The sequence below is a fragment of the Pholcus phalangioides genome, unplaced genomic scaffold (assembly GCF_987345545.1).
Source record: "Pholcus phalangioides strain wild (caught in Gottingen) unplaced genomic scaffold, Ppha-v1.0 ptg000007l_1, whole genome shotgun sequence".
In the NCBI taxonomy this organism is placed as follows: domain Eukaryota; kingdom Metazoa; phylum Arthropoda; class Arachnida; order Araneae; family Pholcidae; genus Pholcus; species Pholcus phalangioides.
Window position 1 is genome coordinate 8,287,780 of NW_028301600.1, and position 22,293 is coordinate 8,310,072.

The 22,293-nt window shown below is 36.8% G+C and overlaps 1 protein-coding gene across 1 annotated transcript in view; it reads right to left on the reverse strand.

Annotated features, from left to right (window-relative positions):
* melt (ventricular zone expressed PH domain-containing protein melted) overlaps nt 1–22,293 on the reverse strand; it is a 127,855-nt gene that overhangs the window by 64,783 nt on the left and 40,779 nt on the right. Inside the window, exons 5-7 of the mRNA XM_089232622.1 lie at nt 17,331–17,494; nt 9,489–9,698; nt 2,415–2,635 (exon numbers count right to left, since the gene is read on the reverse strand). Of these exons, the coding sequence (XP_089088748.1) occupies nt 2,415–2,635; nt 9,489–9,698; nt 17,331–17,494 (595 nt within the window). The remainder of the gene's footprint in view (nt 1–2,414; nt 2,636–9,488; nt 9,699–17,330; nt 17,495–22,293) is intronic.

Sequence of the window (22,293 nt, forward strand, 5' to 3'; positions counted from 1 at the left end):
TTCTTTTCCTTGGCCATTTTTCAAAAGATTGTTTCAGCTACATCAGCACACTTCAGATGAAATAAACTCATGTACTGGAACACTCAAAAGAATTCAATTTTATCAAAAATGACTACACTGCATTTTCAACATCTCTGTGCCATATGACTCACCACACTTTACATCAAAGGTCTTCAACCTTTTTCTAGTCATGAGCACTGTCTGTACCCATCATCAAAAGAAGAGCACCCTTTACGGCAATACCCTTAACATATGAATGCATAGAATCCAGCTGATTTCAATCCTTGAATGCAATTTGTACAGGGTGCTTAATTGAAATGCTGATCAAGTGCTCGCAAGCACCAAATCGGACACGAGCATCGAGCACCATGCTGCTCACAAGCAATGGGCTGAAGATGCCTGCTTTACACTCTTTGGATATGTATTAATTTTTTTCAAGTAAAACTTAAATCTGATGCTTTCAAATACATATGGACAAACTTCGTTATATTTTTCACTTAATATTGATTTCTCACATATACTTATGATCTAATGATAACTTCTTTCGCAGGTATATAGTACATCTCAATTTAAAAAAAGTATTAATTCATTTTAAAGCTATTTAAAATGTATTTTATCATATTTGAAATCTGGAAACATTGGTCTATTCGAAAAACATGTCCGATCAAAGCACCACTGTGTTGCCATTTACTCATCCAAAATGACAGTCTTTCAACTATATTTCCTTTTTGTGGGCTCCCTTTTAACCAAGGCTATCATATTGAAGAACAAGAGACCCTTTCTACTTATTAAATTGATATCCGAGTAAATTTATTGTGTAAAATTGTTTGTAATAATAAATGAGGTTGATTGCCATGCCCACAGGAGGGAGCGCTGGCAGCTTTGAGCAGGTTCTACAACAAGTAGTTTAACTTCTACCCCCTTCTATGTTCAAAATAGTCTATTTCTTCACATCTGTATTTTTTACAACTATCTGTGGCCTTGCTATTATTCTGCCATGACCTTCTTTTGCTTGATTTTCACCTGTAGCCCATTTAGAGTATCAGAACTACTAGTCTATTAGCTGTTACGCAGGACGAAACTTGCTCAGTTTTCTTTCTGGGGACGTCATACACAGTTTTGAAGTATGCATAAATAATATGCATTTGCATAAAAAAAACACCCAACTAAAAAACTTTATTATGAGAATGTGTCAAGTATTTTTGCTATAGACTGTAAAATACCTGTATTTATTAAATTAATGGCTTTATATACAGTATAACCTGTCACTTAGGACACCTCTATATCTCGTACACCTCCCTATATTAGACAGTTTTGAATGAAACCGGATATTATCCTATATCAAAGCGCATATGTCCACAGTACTCTATATCTTGGACACTGGACACCCTCTGGGTTATCTTGAACAGGTGCAGTTCATTGTCTGCTGAGATTATCTGTTTGAGTGTTGAATACTTGACAGTATATATGAAGTTGTTATTGAGAGGGTAGGTTGCTCCATCTTTCAGGCAGATTTAAGAAACTTCATTGTTAAGCTACAAAATAAGGGGTGTAAAAGTCAGATTATAGTGTTTTTCTTGCACATATGTGTACATCTTTCTATTTCTTTTAAGCTTTTTTTACTCTCTGCACTTCAACATTTTATTAAGTCTTCAATAGTGTTTGTTCTATATATGAAGACTTCCTACAAGTGTGAAATTAAAATTAAATTTCAACTTTGCATTATTGTAAATGCATTTTGCATTACTGCATTCAAATTTTTTAATTGTAAGCTATTGTTATTTTTTAAGAAATATTTTGTACAATTTCCTGCCACCTATTCAAAAGGTTAATGCTAGTAAGTATAGTTAATTTTTTGTCATTCTACTAGTTAAGGCCTTTTACTGAGATGCCGTAAAATATTCCTTTGCATAGTATGACCATATATCCCATATTTCCTGGGACAGTCTTGTTTTCTTTTGTTTTTTTTTTGGCTGTCCAGAATTTTTTTACAAAAAATGTTCCGGTTTTTCCATGAAGCCTACTCAAATTTTTATTCTTTATTGAAGTAAAAGATTGTAATTATTTTTGAACTTTCAGTAATGCTGTATTCATTTCCCGCCATTATGATTTTGCCATAATGGTCATAAAATGCCAAATGTTTTTCACCAATATTTGACAACTTTGTTTACTTATGGCATCATTTTTGATGATAATTGGCAATGTCCTGTATTTTCCTATATTTGGAATCCCTATTTCCTGTATTTCCTTTGAGGAAATATGGTCAACTTATCTTTGCACCTCTATATCTTGGACAGATTTTAATGGAACCAGAGGTGTCCAACTTAGACTGGTTTCACTGTATATGAATGAAACAATATCTTCACATATCATGAATACAATATTTTTTATTTATCAATACTACAGACACTTACTTTGCAGCATTTAGTTCCATTTTTAATTGCTGAATATATACACGGATGTTTGATGATGCAGATGGTTCAACTTGATTGCATATTAGTGGTAAATACTCTGGCAGTAGTGAAGGAAAGGTGTCAGTTATACCTTTGATCACTCTCAACAGTGTCATCAATGTCAAATGATCTACTTTACTCAGATGTGATATTAAGAACTCAAGACAATCTTTACCTCTATCCTGAAATAGATAGAAATCTATTTTTTAAAATACTAACCTGATTGAGTTAAAAAAACACAATGAATACAATATGTGTAAATGAATTAAAAATTCACACTTAATAGAGTAAAAAAAAACAAAAAAAAACATATCTATGTACTTTCAACCATACTGAATGAATATCTATGAAAACGCAGAAAAAAATAAAACTTAATTTCACGGGTATATACTTATACACAGCGAAGTATTATACTTTTTGCAGATATTACGACAGTTCTACTTCACAAAAATCTACTATATAATTAATATTTGTTCCTTTCTTTGTTGATAACTTATCTGGTATAAGTTCGAGAATAACCTTTTTCATAACTAGAGCTTGGCTTATACCCAAATGCATACGTACATATGCATTTGCAAACTTTGACCTTTTCAGTATTAATGCACACAAATGCATGAAATTGTATATTTTCTTCACATTTATAACTATTTTTAAATACAGGTGGGGTAAAAGTCCGTAGAAACTTTAAAAATGAATAAAAACCTGAAAAATAACCAAAATAAAAAAACGGTTTGCTAGGTCACAGGAATTTTTTTAAGACAGGAAAAACAACTCAAAAACAGCTGATAGGTGGCACTGGTACAAGTGACTTCGATGGAAGTATGCATCACAAGGAAGAGACAGAAAACAAACCATTTGGACAAGAAACCATACAAAAGGTATATGATATCATGGAAAGAATTAACATTTAAACGGAAATGGGCTGGACATATTGCAAGAAGACGAGACAACAGTTGGACCACAAGAATTCTGGATTCATACCCCAGAGTTGTGATACATTCGAGAAGGTGTCTTCACGCAAGATGGATCGACGAGATTAGAAAAGTGGCTGAAACCAACTGGATGGCTAAAGCATCAGGCAGAGCACAATGGGAAAATTTAGTGGAGACCTTCACCCAGCAGTGGATTGAAAATGGTGGTTGTTGATGATATAGCGGTTTTGTTTTAGTTGGGAAAAATTATTGTGGTGATGGTTTTTCCTTTTTAGGAAGAAAAGTGTCGCCATCTGTTGCGAATATTGGAAAATGACATCAAGGGTACACACGCAGGCATCTTCCTTTCTTAGTTTTCAAATATGCAGGGGTCAGCACGGATCATGGCCTCAAAATTAGTGAAAATAGTGACCAAAATGTTTGAAAAAGTGACCAAATAGTGCCCGAAATGTTTAAAAGTGACCAAAATATTTTTAGAGAGAGAGACCAAATGGACAATGAATTTTTATTACAAATTGAATGAATTGAAATTGAATTTAGTTTTAACTTTGCATTTCAATAGAACTCATTGAAATTGTTGTTTTTACATAATAGCGTGAAATAATTAAATCAAACTCAAACGCATTCTGCTAACCAGAAAAGTTTTGAATAACTTATCAAATTTATCAACAACTATGTGTGAGAGAGTAACATTACATCCTTTCTAAGTAACAGTAGCAATGCCTTTCCCCAATGTTGCTTTCCACAACCCATCTTAAAATCAATTTAAGCAGGAAAAACTTCAAAGCGGGAAAAATTTTTCCCTTTCAAAGAAGGAAAAAAAATGAAATAACACAAAATTTGATGAGAGAATTTGTCCCATCTACATTCCAGTGGATTTTTCATTCATATTATGCTATGAATGACAGTATACAAAATGTACTCAAACGTTTTTTAACTAGTACAAATTTGATTTACATACCTAGGTTTGTATAATATGTTCCAACAAATTTTAAGAAATTTACTTAATGATTAAAAACCATAAAATTAAATTTTTAACATTTTAAATTATTAAATTAAAAAATTACTTAAATTACTGAATTATAAATTATTTAAATTATTAAATTGAATAAAATATTTAAATTATTAAATTGAATAAAGTATTCAAATTATTAAATTAACTAAATTATTTTAATTATTATATGTTGAGGGAGGGGCAATCCACCCTCCCCCCAGCGTCAATGGCAGAGCCTACTGATGTATACATAGAAGCAACGTAAGATCTTCGGGTCCCCCCCCCCCCCCGAAAGGGGGAAGTCCATTTCGGAGCAGCTTTGAAGCAGCAAAATTCAGGATTCGGAGCAGCAAATTCAGGATTTGGAACAGCAAAATATAGGATTCGGATCAGTTTTGGAGCAGCAAAATATAGGATTTGGAGCAGATATTTATTGGAGCCGGGAAATTAACAAGAATATTTTCGTTAACCCTCATCCCTTTTCAAAATAAAACTGCACTGTCTTTTGTTATCAAAAATCTTTTCATCAGCTTGTTTTTGGTGTTTCAGGCTTTTGACACCTTGTTTGAAAGAGAGGCTGTCATTAAATTTTTCACACCAGTCTATTTAAGATGATTTTTGCTTACTGAGGGCACTATTTGCTGTCTTGAACAGCAGCACTTCAAATGAGCAAAAAATTTTCTATAAGTTTTTTATACACGGAAAGAAATTGTTGCAAAATGGGGGAGAATTTCGGAAGAATCAACACGACGTTTGGCGATTAAGTACGCATTATTTGGCGAGATTAGCGATCTGACACTCGTTATTCGGCAAAGTTCCTAAATTAACATTCGTAATTCGGCGAAAACACACTTTTTACTTCCGGAATGGAAATTTTTTTCACGAAACATCTGGATTTGACGCAATGACGATCGACTACAGTAATTTCTGCTGCTTCCAGTGGCGACTTTTTTTAAACGGCAACTGACTCGCATTTGCACTTTAAAGCTGAAAGACCATTGCAAACTATCTTCAGTTGCACAATCACGTTGCACAATCGGGGTTTCACGATGGAAAGGCCGACAGTTTAAATAAGGCGTACAGTGGAATATATATATAAAACACGCTCTTAGAAAGAATCGTTTCACGGTAAGCAGGAGCAAAAAATTTTTGGCGTCCTTTAAGAAATTCTGGACATTTTGGCGCAGTGTTCCTACCCCTGGAAACAGTATAATTTTGGCCTCCCCCCCCCCCCCGTAATTTTTAACAGAAAAAGAGACTCAGCGGCCTTCCCCGGTATATTTCCCATGTAAAGTAAAATTTGTAAACCAAATTTGTAAGCACCAAAGTGGCGACTTTTTTTCGCTTCAAGGAATCGCCGTTTTGCGGTAGTCAATTCAAGATGGCTGACAAAGGGCACATAAAAAATTACAAAAAAATATATAATTTATAATATGAATTAACCTAATATGCGGCAATATGCGAAAATCGATAGAAATATATCAGGAAATACGGAAAATTAGGATGAAATGAACAGAAAAATCGAATAAACAACATACGGGGTTTATAAATGCGGTTGATACAGAGTTTATGGATGCTGCTGTCAGGGCTACCTATTTTAGCGCGAAAACAAGTCGCCACGTTAGCGCTGACTCCTCCCGTAACTTTCAACGAACAAAAATAGTGAATTCGTCCCCATCCGGAACACCCGATTTACCATGGCCGTAATACAATTGTTTTTTCTGGAGGGGAAACGTAATTTTACTGCCCCTTGACTGTGAAATTCGATAATTTTGCAAAGGAATTTTTATTGCCTTTTCTTAAATATACCATTCCATCAAAAACGCCGTCCAAGGCATTGCCGCCCCCCCCCCCCCCGCTTTTGGATCTGCTCACGGTATGTAGCAATCCGGGTCGCAAGTACGAACGAAAATTTACTATCGCTCGGGGCCGGTATCCACTCTTTTTAACAGAAAATGAGTAAACTCGGCACCTTCCCTCGTTCAACACCCGTGGAACCAGACCCCCGCCCTCTCCATTGCGGTCATAACAGACTCGAGACAAAAGTTTTAATAACTTCCGAGGTCTAAAAATAAGATTTTTTTACACATCAAGAATGGCGCGCAAGATGTCGATATTTCTTGGGGGGCAGAGCGTACCGACTGAGCTGAAGAAAAACAATGATCAGAAGTTCATTTTGAACTCTTTTTCCATAAAAGTTGCAAAAACAAAAAACAAGATCATTTTCGTTCATCAAAAATACGGCCGGCAATCAAAAGAGAGAAACAAATCGAATCCCGACATACATCCATGCGGAAAAAACCGACATCTCACCTATAGAGAAAAAACCAGTCTATATATCCGTGCTCCCGTGAGGGTACGCCGCCGCCGATTTGCATACAGCGTCGGAACAACCGGTTCCCGCACGTGCATGGAGAGAAAAAAAAAGGAAAACAATCCAACAATATTAAGTCAACAATCAGTATCGTGAAGATGCTCTAAATTAAGTTACGGCCCGGGCATAAAAAAATTAATATTAGGCCCTTTAAATTAGGAAAAAAATGTGAAGTAGGGGCCAAAGGCGCGCTCGGTGTGCCCATCGTTAAATCCGCCTTCAGTTACGGCTCGCATGCACGTTAACTGAGTTTTTATCAGCCTGATGACAAATTTTCATCCGATTTGGAAACCCTTGTGTTAAACTAAATGTTGAATTGCAGGATTCTGTGATCTTTTCATAAATAGTTCTCCTTTCGATCAAATTTGGGGGTACGGTTTCGTGCTGAGATTTAAATCCAGTTAGAAAAATAGTACGAATTTTATTTGTCGATAGATTGCGATTTTCAATCGGATGATTTTTTTTTTATTGTAAGTAAATTCAAAATACATGCGAGCTTCTTTAACCTTGGCCAGCTACAAGAGTATTCTCCAAAGCGTATTAATAATACGCGTCTTTAATACGCGCTTTGGTATTCTCCCGCTGCGCGTATGTTAGTTTCTGCACGGGCTCTCTAATCGTCATTTCAAATAACATTTAAAAAAATTAACAAAAGTAACGATAGAACAAACAACAAATGTAACTTGCTCGATGCTCAGAGAAAGGAATTTGGCCCTTAGGACTAAAACTTTTCAAAACAAATAAAATAAAGGATCAATTTTAAAAAAAGATGAAAATGAAAGAACGAGTGGGGAAATAAGAAAGAATGGTAGTATAGGGGGGAAAAAATTCTTTGTTGTAAGTACGCCTTTTATGCTAGTTTTTTTTCCGACAGGCTTTTCCATAAAATGACGATTCTTTAACCAAGGAGCTTACTTTTTCCAAGCGCCTTGAAATCAAGTTATGCTGACGTCACACGGTATGCTCCCGGGAAGATAAGATGCCTTCGATCGTGGTTCAATGAAGGGAGGGAGAAAATTAGCGATATTGAACAGGTAAAGTTCCTCCTTGAAGAAAAGAAAAACACTGACAGCAGAAAAACGCGCGAGACCGAGGTTTTTTTGCTAAAAAAGTGGAAAAAGTGACCTGGGCCTGAAAATACGTAATAAAAGTGACCAGTTTCTAAAAAAGTGACTTTTAGTGAAAAAAGTGACCCGTGCCGAGCCCTGAATATGGTAACCCTATACCTATAAGGTCCATATTTATAGATAGCATCGCCAACACACTGAGTCTCTTGTTTACAATTGCATTTCTTAAAAAAAAGTTTGTACCAAGGAAAATTTACATGTTTAGACTACAAAAATTACACGATGTGAGAACTTCACATGATAAAGAAAAGAATGTAGCTCTGGGAACAGTGATGTTTTTCATAGAGTAAATGTTTCCCTGTTTTGAGTAAATTCCCCCCCCCCCTCCCACACATATTTCAAAAAATGTGCTGCCATTTATTATTTAATATACTTATATTTAATTTTTTTTTAAGTCACACATTCACTAGAAAGAAGTCTGAAAAAATCCTGGCATATGAAACTATTCTAGGCACGAAGGCCCTGTTAATAATTATGGTACTGATTGACTAAAATTTTGATTGGTCAATTTCTTATCTTCACTTTCCCATCTCTGGGTGAAACACCATATACTCCTGACTACAAAAGCCAGGGTGTGATAGGTTTTTTGAACCATTTGATTGACATTTGGCCCTGTCAAGTGCATTATTCTCTTACTGCAATAATAAAATAAAGTGATGATAATTTTAAGTTTAGTTTTTGAATTAGTTTTCAAAAAAAGGAACTTACTATTAACCGTAAGAGAGAAAAAAAATATTTTAAAAAGAATTTATAAAAATTTATTAATGAATAATCAATGTAATCAATTACAGAAAAATGATTTTGGTAAAACCTATTTTAGTGATATCTGACATCCATATTTTTATGAGCATCTTTTTTCAGTCACCTCATTGGGCAATTTGCCTGCTATGGTCTTCCTGTTTGTATAAAACACAACGAATAAAAAACGTATTATCCAAGAGGGTGCAGGAAGGTAAATCGTATTGCACTAGGGGTGCAGGATGGAGAAAAGGTTAAGAACCACTGTTTTAGAAGCTAATGTTTTTCATCTACAATGTATGAGAGAGAAATGAGCTGACCACATCATATAGCGGGATACCCACAAACCTGAATGGGTTGTGTATATAGTGTAAAACCATGTTTTCCAACTACTCATCCACAAAACACATTTCTCAACTCATATAGCCGTTACATAATTTAATATTCAATTTAAAAAAACCCGTCTCTATATTGATTTTTGTCTCAGCAGTCATCAAGTCTGTGAATTTTATTATTCCTTTTATTTATTTTTTTGTAAGTCCAAAAATTATTTCTCCCATTTTCACAAAATTGTTTAGCTACTTTTCACCTGTAAAAAAATTGAACAGTTATGAAAAAAAAAAACCAAAAACTTCAGTATCTCAACTTAAATTATTTTTACATCCAATTATAAAGTTGTTCATCTCAGCCTCTGGTCAGTAATTCACAGAATCAGGAAATCACATTTCAGTTAGCAAACTGTCTTTGCTAATTGAGGTATCACTGTACAACAATTTCCTCATTATATCCAGGCTCCTCCTAAATGTGAGCTCATTATAAGTGAGTCTTACTGTATATATAAATATTTGAAACCATACAAAATTTGCTCACCACATTCAGTTTTCCAATGATACCTAGTATTCTAGCTACAAGAACTAATGTGCCAGGCTGAAGTTCGGCAGCCATTTTCATCTTTTGAACATGTTCAGTGAATGATTGTGGACGCAAAGCAGCCATGTTAAAGAATATTTGCAATGCAGATGCAGCTGTACTTGGAATCGTAAGGCATTCGCTCAAATGAGGCAAGTTGCTTTCTAGAAGCTGAATGAAAATTTAATGAGAAATAGAATGCCAAAAAATAAGCAAAAAATATAAAATATCCAATCTGAATCACACTCAATCATCATTTGCTAAATACACAGAATTCATTGTCAGCTTAACACTTAAATGACCGCATATTATTTCCCGTAGGCTTACTCTAAGACCATCAATTTTCTCATTTGGAAATGAAAAACAAATACATATAGGAAATTAAAAATCGAGAAATCTCGTTGCTGGTCTTCTACGTCTCAGCAATGAAACACAAGAAATCTCGTGAGCGGTCGTTTAAGTGTTAAGTTATGTAGTCTGAAAATAAAATGTTATCCAGACAGCAATCAGTATGTCTTAGTATTATTAGTCAGTATTATCTTACAAAAATAAACACTGAATGATGTTATGCTTTTTATTTTTATCTCAATGATAGCCAATACAGTGATACCTCGGCTAACAAACTCCTTGACTTACAAATTTTTTGGCTAATGAAGGAAAAGTGAGACATGAAAGGGGGAAAAAACTTTACTTATAACATTGCCGCAAAGTGCTTCTTTACAGCAACGTTTACAATAAATGTTCAAAATTGTGACCACCAAAAGTAATACACGCTTGGTGACATCAAAATAGTGATTGGCAAACAGTTCAAAGATGCCAGGTGTAACTTGCTCACATGCAATCTCAATTGATAATCGAGCGATGAGTTCCTCAGAAGAGTCTGAACTGGAGTCTCATAAACGAGGGCCTTCAAAAGCTCTCATAAGAATAAATCGAGGCTCCATAAATCTGACGATCTGGGTGGCATAGGTGGAGATAGACTTGGAAGTCTGGGGGGCATGATGATGATGTCAATTCATATATACATTAGATCAGTGGGCTCCACCTTTGACGATGGGGGGCATTGTCCCCCCCCCCATATCTCCACCAATGCCCAATCTATCGCATCCTAAAGGCAGCATCCAGGTAATAGCAGACATCCATACTGAAATGGGTTGGCGCACCATCATGCTGAAACCACATTTGGTTACAAATGACAATCAAAACATATTGCAGCAATTCTGGTAAAACCTCTTAAAGAAAAATATGATATCGGCCACAGAGTCACGTTGGTAGTAAATATGGGATTATGAGGAAATATCATTCACAATACCCACCCAAACATTCATAGAGAAGTGTTGTTGGAATGGATGTGGACGTGTAGCATGTGGATTTGCTGTTGCCCACACGTGAGTATTGTGCACATTGAAAACATCTTCATGTGTAAAAGTCACCTTATCTGTGAATACCACATTAGCTGAGAAGTTTGGCAGAATACAAAGCGCAGAGGGTAATCAGCCATTTGCAAAACTTTAATGTTTTGAATATGGAATGGGTGCAAACATTCTTTGCTTAGCATTCTCCAAACAATGGGTTGACTCACATGTACACAATATGAAACAGCTCACACTTGTGTGGGGTGCTTCATCCACAACGTTCAAGATGGTTTCTTCCATATGTGGATGTGATACAGTTCTTGATTGACTTCTCCTGTCAGTGCTGGTGATGAATGAACAATTTTCATGAAGTTGCAGATCTAACTGCTCAAACATTTTGCAGTTCAGCATACATCCATTCGGAAAGCTTTCCTAATACAGCTTTAGTGCTGCTCTGCAATTACCATTAGCAAACCGTATATTAGATGCATGTCTGCCCTTTGGGAATTTGTTAGGTATTCCATCCTGGCTGAAAACATTGGCACAAATACTGTTTTCCAGCAGATGCATCAGATCATGGGCAGCACTTCACCTACTACCCTCTACCGCCCAACCACACCATCGCAGCTGCCAAGCCTGTATTGCTGTTAGTGGTTGTAATTTTAAGCAATTATTGTAAATATTGCTGCAAAGGAGCAATGTTTAATGCAATGGTAAACAATGTTTTTCCTTTCATGTTTCATTTTTTAGTGTTTGTGTGACTACGAGTCATTTCTTCCCATACTTTCTTTGACAAAAAATGTTTGTTTCAGTGAGCTGCACCACCCCTCAAAGTTTGTCCCATGATTTTCGAATCACCCTGTATAACACTATCATACAGGGATGCAACTTGGGTTGGTTAGCAACTTCATTTTTTTGAGAGAATGCCCCAAAAACTGCTTACTGTCAAGTTTTTTTTTAATTTTTTAAAAATTTATTTGATTTTTGATGAAATTTTTTCCCAACTGATGTATGAGATGTTAAGTCAATGGAAGCAGCTTCTCTCTTCCACAAGAGGAAAATTCTAGAAACCTTGAGGGGAAATTATCAGAAATGAGTCTTTACGAAAAAAAACATATAGGAAAAGAAAAACATGATACATTTAAAAGTGTTTAATGATTTCGATTGCATTGAAAAAACTTTTTTCTTGGTTATTGGTATTTGTGTGTGTTTATTACTATTATCTTTGAACTTAGCCACACCTAAATTAGAGCAATGCACACTTGCAGATTTCTTGCACAATGCAAACAAGCCTGAACTTGTTAAAACAGTTATAATGTAGTGAAATTGATGCCCAAACGTGATGCTACATTAGTACCCATGGGTAAGGGGCAGTAAAAAGGTACGGGGTGAGGGCATCAAAACTCAAAGGTTTTTGTTTGTTTTTTTACTGCAGTAGAAAAGAAATTCATCTCGCTTCTTTCCCAGTGCTGTCTTCATAGATGGGTAGACATAGTCCAGGGCCTCGTGATAATGATAATTTAGCGTGACAAGTGCATGGTGTCCCAGATGCAACTAGGGTCAGCGATTTGGGAATTCTCATTCAAGAGTGGCTTAGGTTTTCTGAACATTGTTCAGTGGTGGTCAAAAAAGCAAATAGAATGCTTGGTCTCATTTTCAAAAAAGTCTCTTCACGTTCTCCTAAAGTCATTCTTCTGCTTTTTCGAGGCTTAGTTCGTCCTGGACTAGAGTATGCTATAAGGTTTTGGTGATCATACCTACAGAGGGACATAGACTTGGTTGAAGGGGTGCAGAGAAGCAATAATTTTGATGCGGAAAACATCAACCTTTCCAAATCCAAGGACTACCACCATATAAAGAGAAGCTTCATTTTTTGAACATGTTTACATTGTATAAATGCAGGTGTCTGGGCAATATGATCGAAGTAATCAAAATTTTCAACGAGATGTACCATGAATTATTAGTACACTGTCAATCGACTGCTTTTACAAGGGGACACCAGCATCGATTGGTAAGAGACAATGCGAGGTTACGGTGTTGCAGGAAATTTTTCTCTAATAGGGTTGTTAATAAATGGAATAGCTTACCCCCGGAGATAAATTGTAACACAATTGACAAGTTTAAAAAGAAATACGATAAATATGTTGGGGTAAATTGAGAAGCTATCCATACTTAGAATAAGACAACCATAATATTATTTATGGGCATTGTATCATGTGTATATATTGTTTATAATTTTTGTTGATTGTGTTTTTAATTGGGTTGCTGTATTTTTGAGAACTATATGACATCCATATTTATTATGGGCATCTTTTTCTCAGCCACCTCGTTGGGCATTTTGCCTGTTGTGGCATTGTATTTGTATAAATAAATATATACATCGGCATTTGGAGGATACTTTACGAATAGCAACAACACAAATTTTACCTAACATTGAAGCTTTAGTCAAGTAAAAACAATTCAAGTTTCGCATTAATTTAGGAATTACATCCACTCGCCTTCGTAATGTAAGTAACCAAAGACTTTTGTTTTATTTGGTACGTAATTAATTCAACATATACATGTATAAACAAAAATCATCCATTTTCATTGTTTCATAAAATATAAAAATACCCAAAAATAATTGGTCTTATACCCCAATTGAATTTAATTTTTTAAAAGGAAAATGCTACACAATGGAATCATAAAATACGTAATACGCATCATATTTAATTTGTCGTATCTGAGCGTACATAGGATCGACCATTGGAGGGGGGGGGGGATACACTGAGATTGATTGGAGGCACAAGAAATCTCTGAGAAAAATTTAGATTTACCAACTTCCAAAAGCATTTTCAAGTAAAACAAATGTATTAATATAGCAAAAAAGGCATTTTTTGACACTATAATTTCAAATGTTTAAATCATTCAAAATTAATATTTGTTAAAATTAATTGAATTGAATGTTACAATTTTTTAAAATATTTTGAAATATATTTAGTTTGTGATCATCTTTGATCACCGTATCAGAAGGTTAGGGGGGCACAGAACACCCCCCCCCCATGCCATTAATGAGTGGCCCGCGGAATGCAACAAATACTTTATGTGGCCCTCGAGCACAAAAAAAGGTTAAAGACCCTTACCCTAGAGCAGTGATTTCCAACCAGTGTGCCATGATATCTGCTAAGGGGTGCCGTGAGATATTATGGAGATAAATTTAAAAATATTACGTCCACTTAAGGTCTTAAAATAAATAAAGACGAATTAATTACTCATGCATGATAGTCACTAGTGCACTTGTCGTATAAGTGGACATATGATGGCAGTGTCAGCAATGTGAACTTTGGCCTGAGTTAGGTCTAGCTGTCCATGAACATGCCCGTTAAGCGCACACAAGCTCTAAGGAAAGAGGATTCGTTGGCTTTGTACACTGCTCAAAACAATTAGGGGAGCACATGGTTTTAACAAAATTAAGCAAAGATGTACACCGATAAGTAACATAAAATGAATCATCCATAATTTAAAGCCTAGCAGGAAACGGAAGAAGAAAACTTCATATGCAAATCAAAGTTCATGACGTCAAAAACCAGAAAAAGGAGATAAGGGCAGAAATCGGGATGTTGCAGAAACGTCTGTTTTACTGCCGTAACTGTGAAATTCGATTGCGCAGTATTTTTTTTTGAGACAAGGTGACTTGAGGATGTCTCAACAACGTGATTTACCGGAATCCATGGCATGGCGTGTTATAGACAGACTGGAATCCGGGCAAACACAACGTAGTGTCGCGGACGCTGTTGCAGTCGCCAGAAGTGTTGTTGCAAGGCTGTGGAATCGATTCCAAGAAACAGGAAATGTTAGACGTCGACCAGGGCAAGGTCGGCCACGCCCCACTACAGCAACTGATGACCGGTATGTACAGTTAACAGCCCGTCGAAACAGAGCAGAGAATGCTACGCAGCTGCAAAGACGGTTGCTCTTGGCAACAGGACAAAGGGTGTCCAGCCAAACAGTACGTAATCGGCTTCATGAGGGAGGGCTCTATGCACGTAGGACAATGGTCTGCATTCCGTTGACCCCACGCCACCGTGCGGCCCGAAGAAGATGGGCTGCTGAACATCGAGATTGGGAGCAACATGATTGGAGCCAAGTGCTGTTTACAGACGAGTCCCGATTCAGTGTGGAGTGTGACACCCGACGTGTTCTGGTATGGAGGGACAGGGGCACTCGAAATAACCCCGCATTCGTTCGTGAAAGGTCACAATACAGACAAGCTGGTTGGATGGTATGGGGTGGAATCAGCATAGGCGGACGTACGGACCTGCATATCATTCGGAATGGCACTTTGACGGCCCGAAGGTATGCAGACGAGATACTGCGACCTCATGTCATCCCTTACGCTGGAGCCATTGGAGATTCCTTTGTTTTCCAGGATGATAATGCCCGACCGCATAGAGCGCGTCTGGTGGAGAACATGCTTGAAGCTGAAACAATACAGCGTATGGAATGGCCAGCGTGCTCTCCTGACCTGAATCCAATTGAGCATGTTTGGGACATGCTCGAACGATGCATTGCTGCGCGACCAAGGCCGCCTGTTACTGTCCGAGACTTGCAGATTGCACTTCTTGAGGAGTGGAACAGTATTTCCCAAAGTCTGATCGATAACCTCATCGCATACATGGCAAACAGGTGTGCAGCAGTCTTAGCTGTTCGAGGAGACCACATGCTCTATTAAAACTCATGCATCATGTCTAAACAGTACTTTTTTTTATCGTTTACATGTAACCAAATGGTTGCCCTAAATCATCTTTTCATGTTTTTTCCATATTTTCAAAGAATTAAAGCTTAATTCCAAATTTTTTTACGTCTTTTTTCTGTATTGCGCATTGATACGCGTGTACTATCCATTGTATGCCAATACGTGGCTGTCTCGCACGGTTTTCTTCACTTTTTTGCTTGCTCCCCTAATTGTTTTGAGCAGTGTAGTTTAGTGGTCTAGGTTGCTCACCCGCATATGAGAGGACGTGGGTTCGATTTTCCGCAAGGCTAGTTGAATTTACTTTCTTGGATTTACCTTTGCATCAGCCAGCTGCTGGAATTTCTGTAGTAATAGTGGAATGTGACATCACCTTCAGATAAGCTGAAAGACCTCATTTGTCAACACGTGCACACACATATTACAAAATGCAATAGATATGTACTTTCCATCTTTTTCTACTGAGAATCTCGACTGGGTTGTCTCACCATTTGATTTCGCAAACAATGCAGAGGAAATAGATTTCCCTGCTTGCGAATGAGAGGAATTTATTTATCTTTGATCCAATTCCACATTCAAAGGTAAGTTCACCAAGAGTGGGGCGTCTGTGGCTGTTTTTTGGCTTGAACTGTGAGAGGATTATCCTAATCTAACGAAGAAGGCAATTAACGCAATTTTACCCTTTTCAACTCATACCTATGCGAGCAAACCTTCTCTGCTATGGTGACAATAAAATGCAAAGCGAGAAATAGACTGCAAGACCTTGAGGACAATTTACGTGTTTCGTTGCCAACTGTAAGGTCTGATATCTGTGCTCTAAGCATAAATCACAAGTTTCACATTAATGATTTATCAAACAAAACTCTATTGATGTACTGTGATTTTTGTTCTGGTAAACTGTATTCTATATTCAAGGAAGGGTGTCTCAAATTTTCAATATTATTCCCAAGGGTGCAGCGAACTTCAAAAGGTTGGGAAATGCTGCCCTAGAGAGCGACTGCATTCAAGTCTGAAGAAAAATTTTTATTTTTTTGCTCGTGAAATGGAGCTATTTGATTGGTCTATTTGAATTTGCTTAAAATTCATGTACAAAATGTTCCTAAGCTTCATGCTGCGATTAATAAATAACATTTTAACACTACCGATTGCAACAACATGGCTTAGGTTCATTTTGTACATAAATTTTAAGAAAATTTGAATAGACCAATCCAATAGCTTCATTTCACAATCATAGCATTGCTACAAATTTACATGCAGGCACTCAGCTTCATTGTAGCACGTCTGACTTGAACATACTTTTTTTCCCGCTGAGAAATCAAGAGTTAAAATTTGGCAACCAACCCAAGTGGGATCTTCAACCAGCATGATAGTGGTTATATTGTATTAAGACTCCGTCTTAAGTGGCATAATATAGTATATCAAAGCACTTCAGGGATTCTTGACTTTTCCTTTTTTATTTGCCTTTAACATTGGATCCTTCTGAGCTTATTTTTTATGATCAGAAATTTTTTTAACATCTACCACAATTAATATGCATGGCTCATGTGCAACACTATCATCTGTTAGATTTCTCATGTCCAAGCTACACTGGGGATAGGCCAGAATGGCAGTATTGATAACACATGCCTAAGCTTATATTGAAAAAGCTGGGAAAGGGTAAAATGATTGAAAAAGATAAAAAATTCACAAATTAGTTTCATTTCATAAAATACATACCGCAGGTTTGTGTTTTGCAATAAATCCAAACAAGTTCAGTAAACTAAGCTTTTCAGAGTTCTCACACTGTGGTAAAAGGGAAACTAAAGCCATAACATGATCATGAATTGGCTCTTTGTTGACTGCATAAATCTGAGGCAATACTCTAGCTAGAGAATAATTACCTGTAATAATTGACAACATTAATTTAAATATTTAACAAACTTTTCATGTGTAATTTTTTATGAAGAACATATTAAAATAATTTACTGCACATTCTCATACCACATAGTATGAAATTCTGAACTTTGAAAAAGAATGAGTGCATATATTATCATAACTCCAATTATTAACCCTTATAGTGGCAATCTCGAGATATCTCGTCAAACTTGATCTGCTTTATTTTGGTCACCACAAAATATCTAGAGTTCTTGACATGTTTTTATTTCCAATGTGACAGTTATAATGTGGATCAGGAAAATTTTAAAAACCACTTAAAGGGTTAAAATTTCAAAGCTGACAGCAAGAAATATCATTGATGACTATTATTATTACAGAGCCAAGCTATATGCTTTAAGTTTTTCTAAAAACCCAGTGTATTTTGGGGAAAAAACCTGGGTATTTTGGGAAAAATGGGGAAAATTGAATTTCCTTTTTCCACAACCTCAAAATATCTAACTTAAACATTTATGTGCATCCTTTATGTGTACATCTTACATTATGTCTAAATATAAATTTTTGGTGCATGTTAAACTATGTATTTGATTAATAAAATTTACCATACAATAAGGGAATAATTGTTCACTTACAGCCCGGGCGGGGTTTTTTGGGCAAAATGGGAGGAAAATTGAATTTGTGATGGTTGGTGTGGTGTACATGGAGCGGCAAACATTGAAAATTCCTTTATTCTACATAGTGCCGGACTCGTGATGCGAGGATCCGGGTTCGAACCCCACAGTGGTGGTCGGCTGAAGTTGGTTTTCTGTGGTTCCCAACTTCAAGGCGCAAATGCGAGCCGATCTCCCCGTTAAAAAGTCTCGCCACAGAGAGCAACAGTCCTACAACGGTAAATCATTCAACCATAACACTTCACTCATAGTTAGTAAAACTGGGGGCAGATGACAGCACTACACATAACAAGCATTACACAAAAACAACTTTACGTCAGGTTGCACTACACGTACACACACATTCACGCATGTACCGATTCGTTGGGGGGTTCCGCGCGGGGGGGGGGGGGTGCATGTGTGGGGTAGCAGTAGTAGGTAGGGGCTCGGGGATCCATGATGTTCTTAAGTCAGCCACCTCGTTGGGCAATTTGCCTGTTGTGGCGTTGTATTTGTATTAATATAGAACAACTGTACGTTAACATGCGAATCTGACAACCCTTCCTCATGAAGGTTAAAATTGAACTCTTCGAGAATGTCTTCGTCTCTCGATACAACTTAAACCTCACGTGCCTCATGAATAAAAGTATTACTGTATATCCTTGTCAACAGCGTGACTATTACAAATTTCCTTTTTTCACAACCTCAGAATATGTAACTTAAAAATATATGTACATCCTTTATGTGCACATCTTATGTCTAAATATAAATTTTTTGGTGCATGTTTAAACTATGGAATTAATCAATAAAATTGACCATACAATAAAGGAATAATTGTTCTCACACAAACACACCCACTTCTGCATAATTGTATCTGCACCCTGAGCTGTATGCAGAACTGTAGCAAGAAGATTGTTTGCGGTAAAATGAATGAATTTGGATAATGAAAATTCTGAGAAATCAGAGAATGGTGCCTCAATTTTTTTTCTCCAAATTTTTCAAAGCCTGAAAATGTATCCAAAAGTGTCATGATCCGTCAAAAATAAAACTTATAGCTACGTAACAAAAACCTCATAGTTTTTGTTTTTTTTTAAATCGAACCCAAACTTCCAGGAGATAAAGTCGCATGCTTCTCTTTTTCTTCAATTCCTTACACGAAGATCCCTGCTTCATTAAATTAAATTCCGAAATATTTTTAAAGGAGCAATAATAATTACAAAATGATCTGGTTAAGAGGACATAATAGTCATTCTGAGCGATTCATTACTCTGGAGGTGTTTCCACTTGTCCAAATTAGCGATTTTTGGAAACTTAAAACTACAGAAGAACTTGAATTATCATTAAATACAAATGTCAATAACATTATTGTATATTAATATCATTTCATACAAGACAAATTTGTCATGTATAGCAACAGATCTACAGAATACCTTCATCTAGCTGATGATTTAAACAGGCCAATTTTCGGGGTTGGGCTTATATTATGAACATCTTGAAAAATCAAGCTAGGGCTTATATTTTCTGGTTAGGTCTTATTTTCAGAGGAAAACTATACTTTTTGTTCTGTTTCACTTGAAGGTGTTCGTTACCATTGTTCAATTCAAGAATCCCACAAAGTTATTTTTTTTTCCTTATGAGATGATATTTTTGTCTCTTGATATTTCAGTTATCAAAGTCTGATTCACCTGTATAAAACTTGCGACAATCAGCTTTTTTATGTATCATAGACAACATAATATATTGAATCAGCATTCTGCTCCGGTCTGCAGAGTCACAAACATTGACTCATGCCGTCTCCGCACTTGGTGACTGTTGGTCACAGTCTTTGGTGAGCCACTGCACACTCCCCCCACCCAGCAACAAACTTACGGTTTGAAACGGTCCGAGAAACGAACAGTTCATCCAGAACGTGTTTTTTTTTGTGTGAGGAATGGGAGACATAAGCAAAAGAATTCTCGTTGATGACGGACTGGAATCATTCACGTCTGAAGCCAGGAAGGCGGGTTTCAGTCTGTCCAGAGAAACTGCTCATTTTTTTCCAGAGACATTGATGTTGAATTTCTTTTCATGTCATTGAATCACTTGAAATGGTCCATCATATAGATGCATATAGAAACGTCCTCTCCACTTGTCAATACAAGATTCATCGAAAGACTGGTTATTTGTGGAGATGAAGATTACAAGGAAGAAAATTCATCACTGCCCCCCACGGGGACTCGAACCCCGGTCTCTCGCTTGCCGAGATCTTGTCAATACAAGATCTTGTATTTACAAGTGGAGAGGACGTTTCTATATGCATATAGCCATCTGGTTGGCCTTTGTCATTCACGAGCTATTAGTTGATTGTTGACGCCGTCCATGTACGGTGCCTTTCAACATATATATACGCTCCAAGGTTGAAATATTCTATCTGCTTCCATAGCTTAGATGGTAGAGTACTCGTCCAGCAAGCGAGAGACCGGGGTTTGAGTCCCCGTGGGGGGCAGTGATGAATTTTCTTCCTTGTAATCTTCATCTCCACAAATAACCAGTCTTTCGATGAATCTTGTACCATCATATACAGCTTGTTGCGGCTTCCACACTCCATCGTGCTGAATGAATACATGTGAGCAGTCCTTTAGATGAGGGTGGTTGAAAATACTTTGTGTTCCATGACAAGATGTTCATCGCTGTCATAATTTTGAAAAATGTTCTTTGATAGTCTCAACAAGTTCTTTTGATGATGTTTCTCTTAGAATGGGATCGAATATTTCTCCGGGAAGTCAGACTAGTGCTGTATACCAATTATAAGGCATATACCAATTCCGCGATGGTAGCTTTCAGATCTTCTTTGAAGACGCTACAGAAACAGAGTAATATGGTGGGTAAGGCAATAAACCAGTAATGTGTTATATGCCTTAATGGCAGCTTTGAGTGGTCTGTGTAGCTCCTTCACGAGGCCATTTGCTTGCGAGTGATATGGTGAGGTATTCGTTGAATTCCTAGTATTTTTGCCAGTGCTAGGAAGAGGGAGCTCTCTAATTGATGGCCCTAGTCTGTTGTAATCTGGGATGGCACCCTGAAGCGAGATATCCATGTTGAGTAAAATGTGTGAGTTACAGTCTCAGCGCTGATGTCTGGAATCGAGACCGCCTCCGGCCAACGTGTGAACCTGTCAACCATAGTTAGAAAATAGGCATTGCCACCATAAGGTGGAAGAGAACTAATGATATCAAGATGGACGTAATCAAATTGCTCAGTTTGGTCAGGAAATAAACCTAATGGGGTTTTCATATGTCGTGTTATTTTGGATTTTTGACAAGGTATGCATTGTCTAGACCAGTTATTACAATCTTTAATTAATGAAGCGAGTCCAAATTAATTTAGTTGTAGTTTTAATTCCTGGATGGGAAATATTATGAATGGTCTCGAAAATCTGCTTCTGAAATTGTTCTGGTATATATGGTCTAGCTGCGCCAGTGGAGAGATCACCAAATAGTGAAGTATTTTAGTCTGGCAAAGTCACTTTTTTTGAGCTGTAATCCTCGTGAATTTTGTAAAAGATCAAAGTTTGGTCGTGTTCTTGTACTTTTGAAATTTAATTATAGTCAATAGGATTGGGCATTGAAATTGATGCAATGCGGGAAAGTGTATCCATGGGTATGTTTTCGCTACCCCTGATATAGTGTATGTCAGTAGTGAATTGGGCAATAAAATCTAATTGCATGCATTGACAAGAAGCCTTGTCTAATTTTTGCCCGAAGGCATATGTCAATGGTCTATGGTCCATGAGTCAAGAAAAGTCACTAGGTTCTAACATATACCAAAACTGCTTTATAGAAGCATATGCAGCCAGAAACTCACGGTTGTATGCACTGTAGTTGCATTCTGCGGGAGATAATTTCCTAGAAAAGAATGCAAGAGGCTGAAGCTCGTTGTCAACCACCTGAAACAATGCACCGCCAATGGCAAAAACAGATGCATCTATTTGAAGTACGAGTTTGGCATCAGGTTTCGGATGTGCTAAAAGGGTTGCGTTAGACAATAGTGTTTTGGAATTTTGAAATTTCTTATTTGCTATGTCAGTCCAAGCAATTTCTCTGTTGCCATTTTTTCCCGACCCTTTCAAATAATTATTCAGTGTAGTTTGGGTATGTGCTGCGTGCAGCACTGCCGAT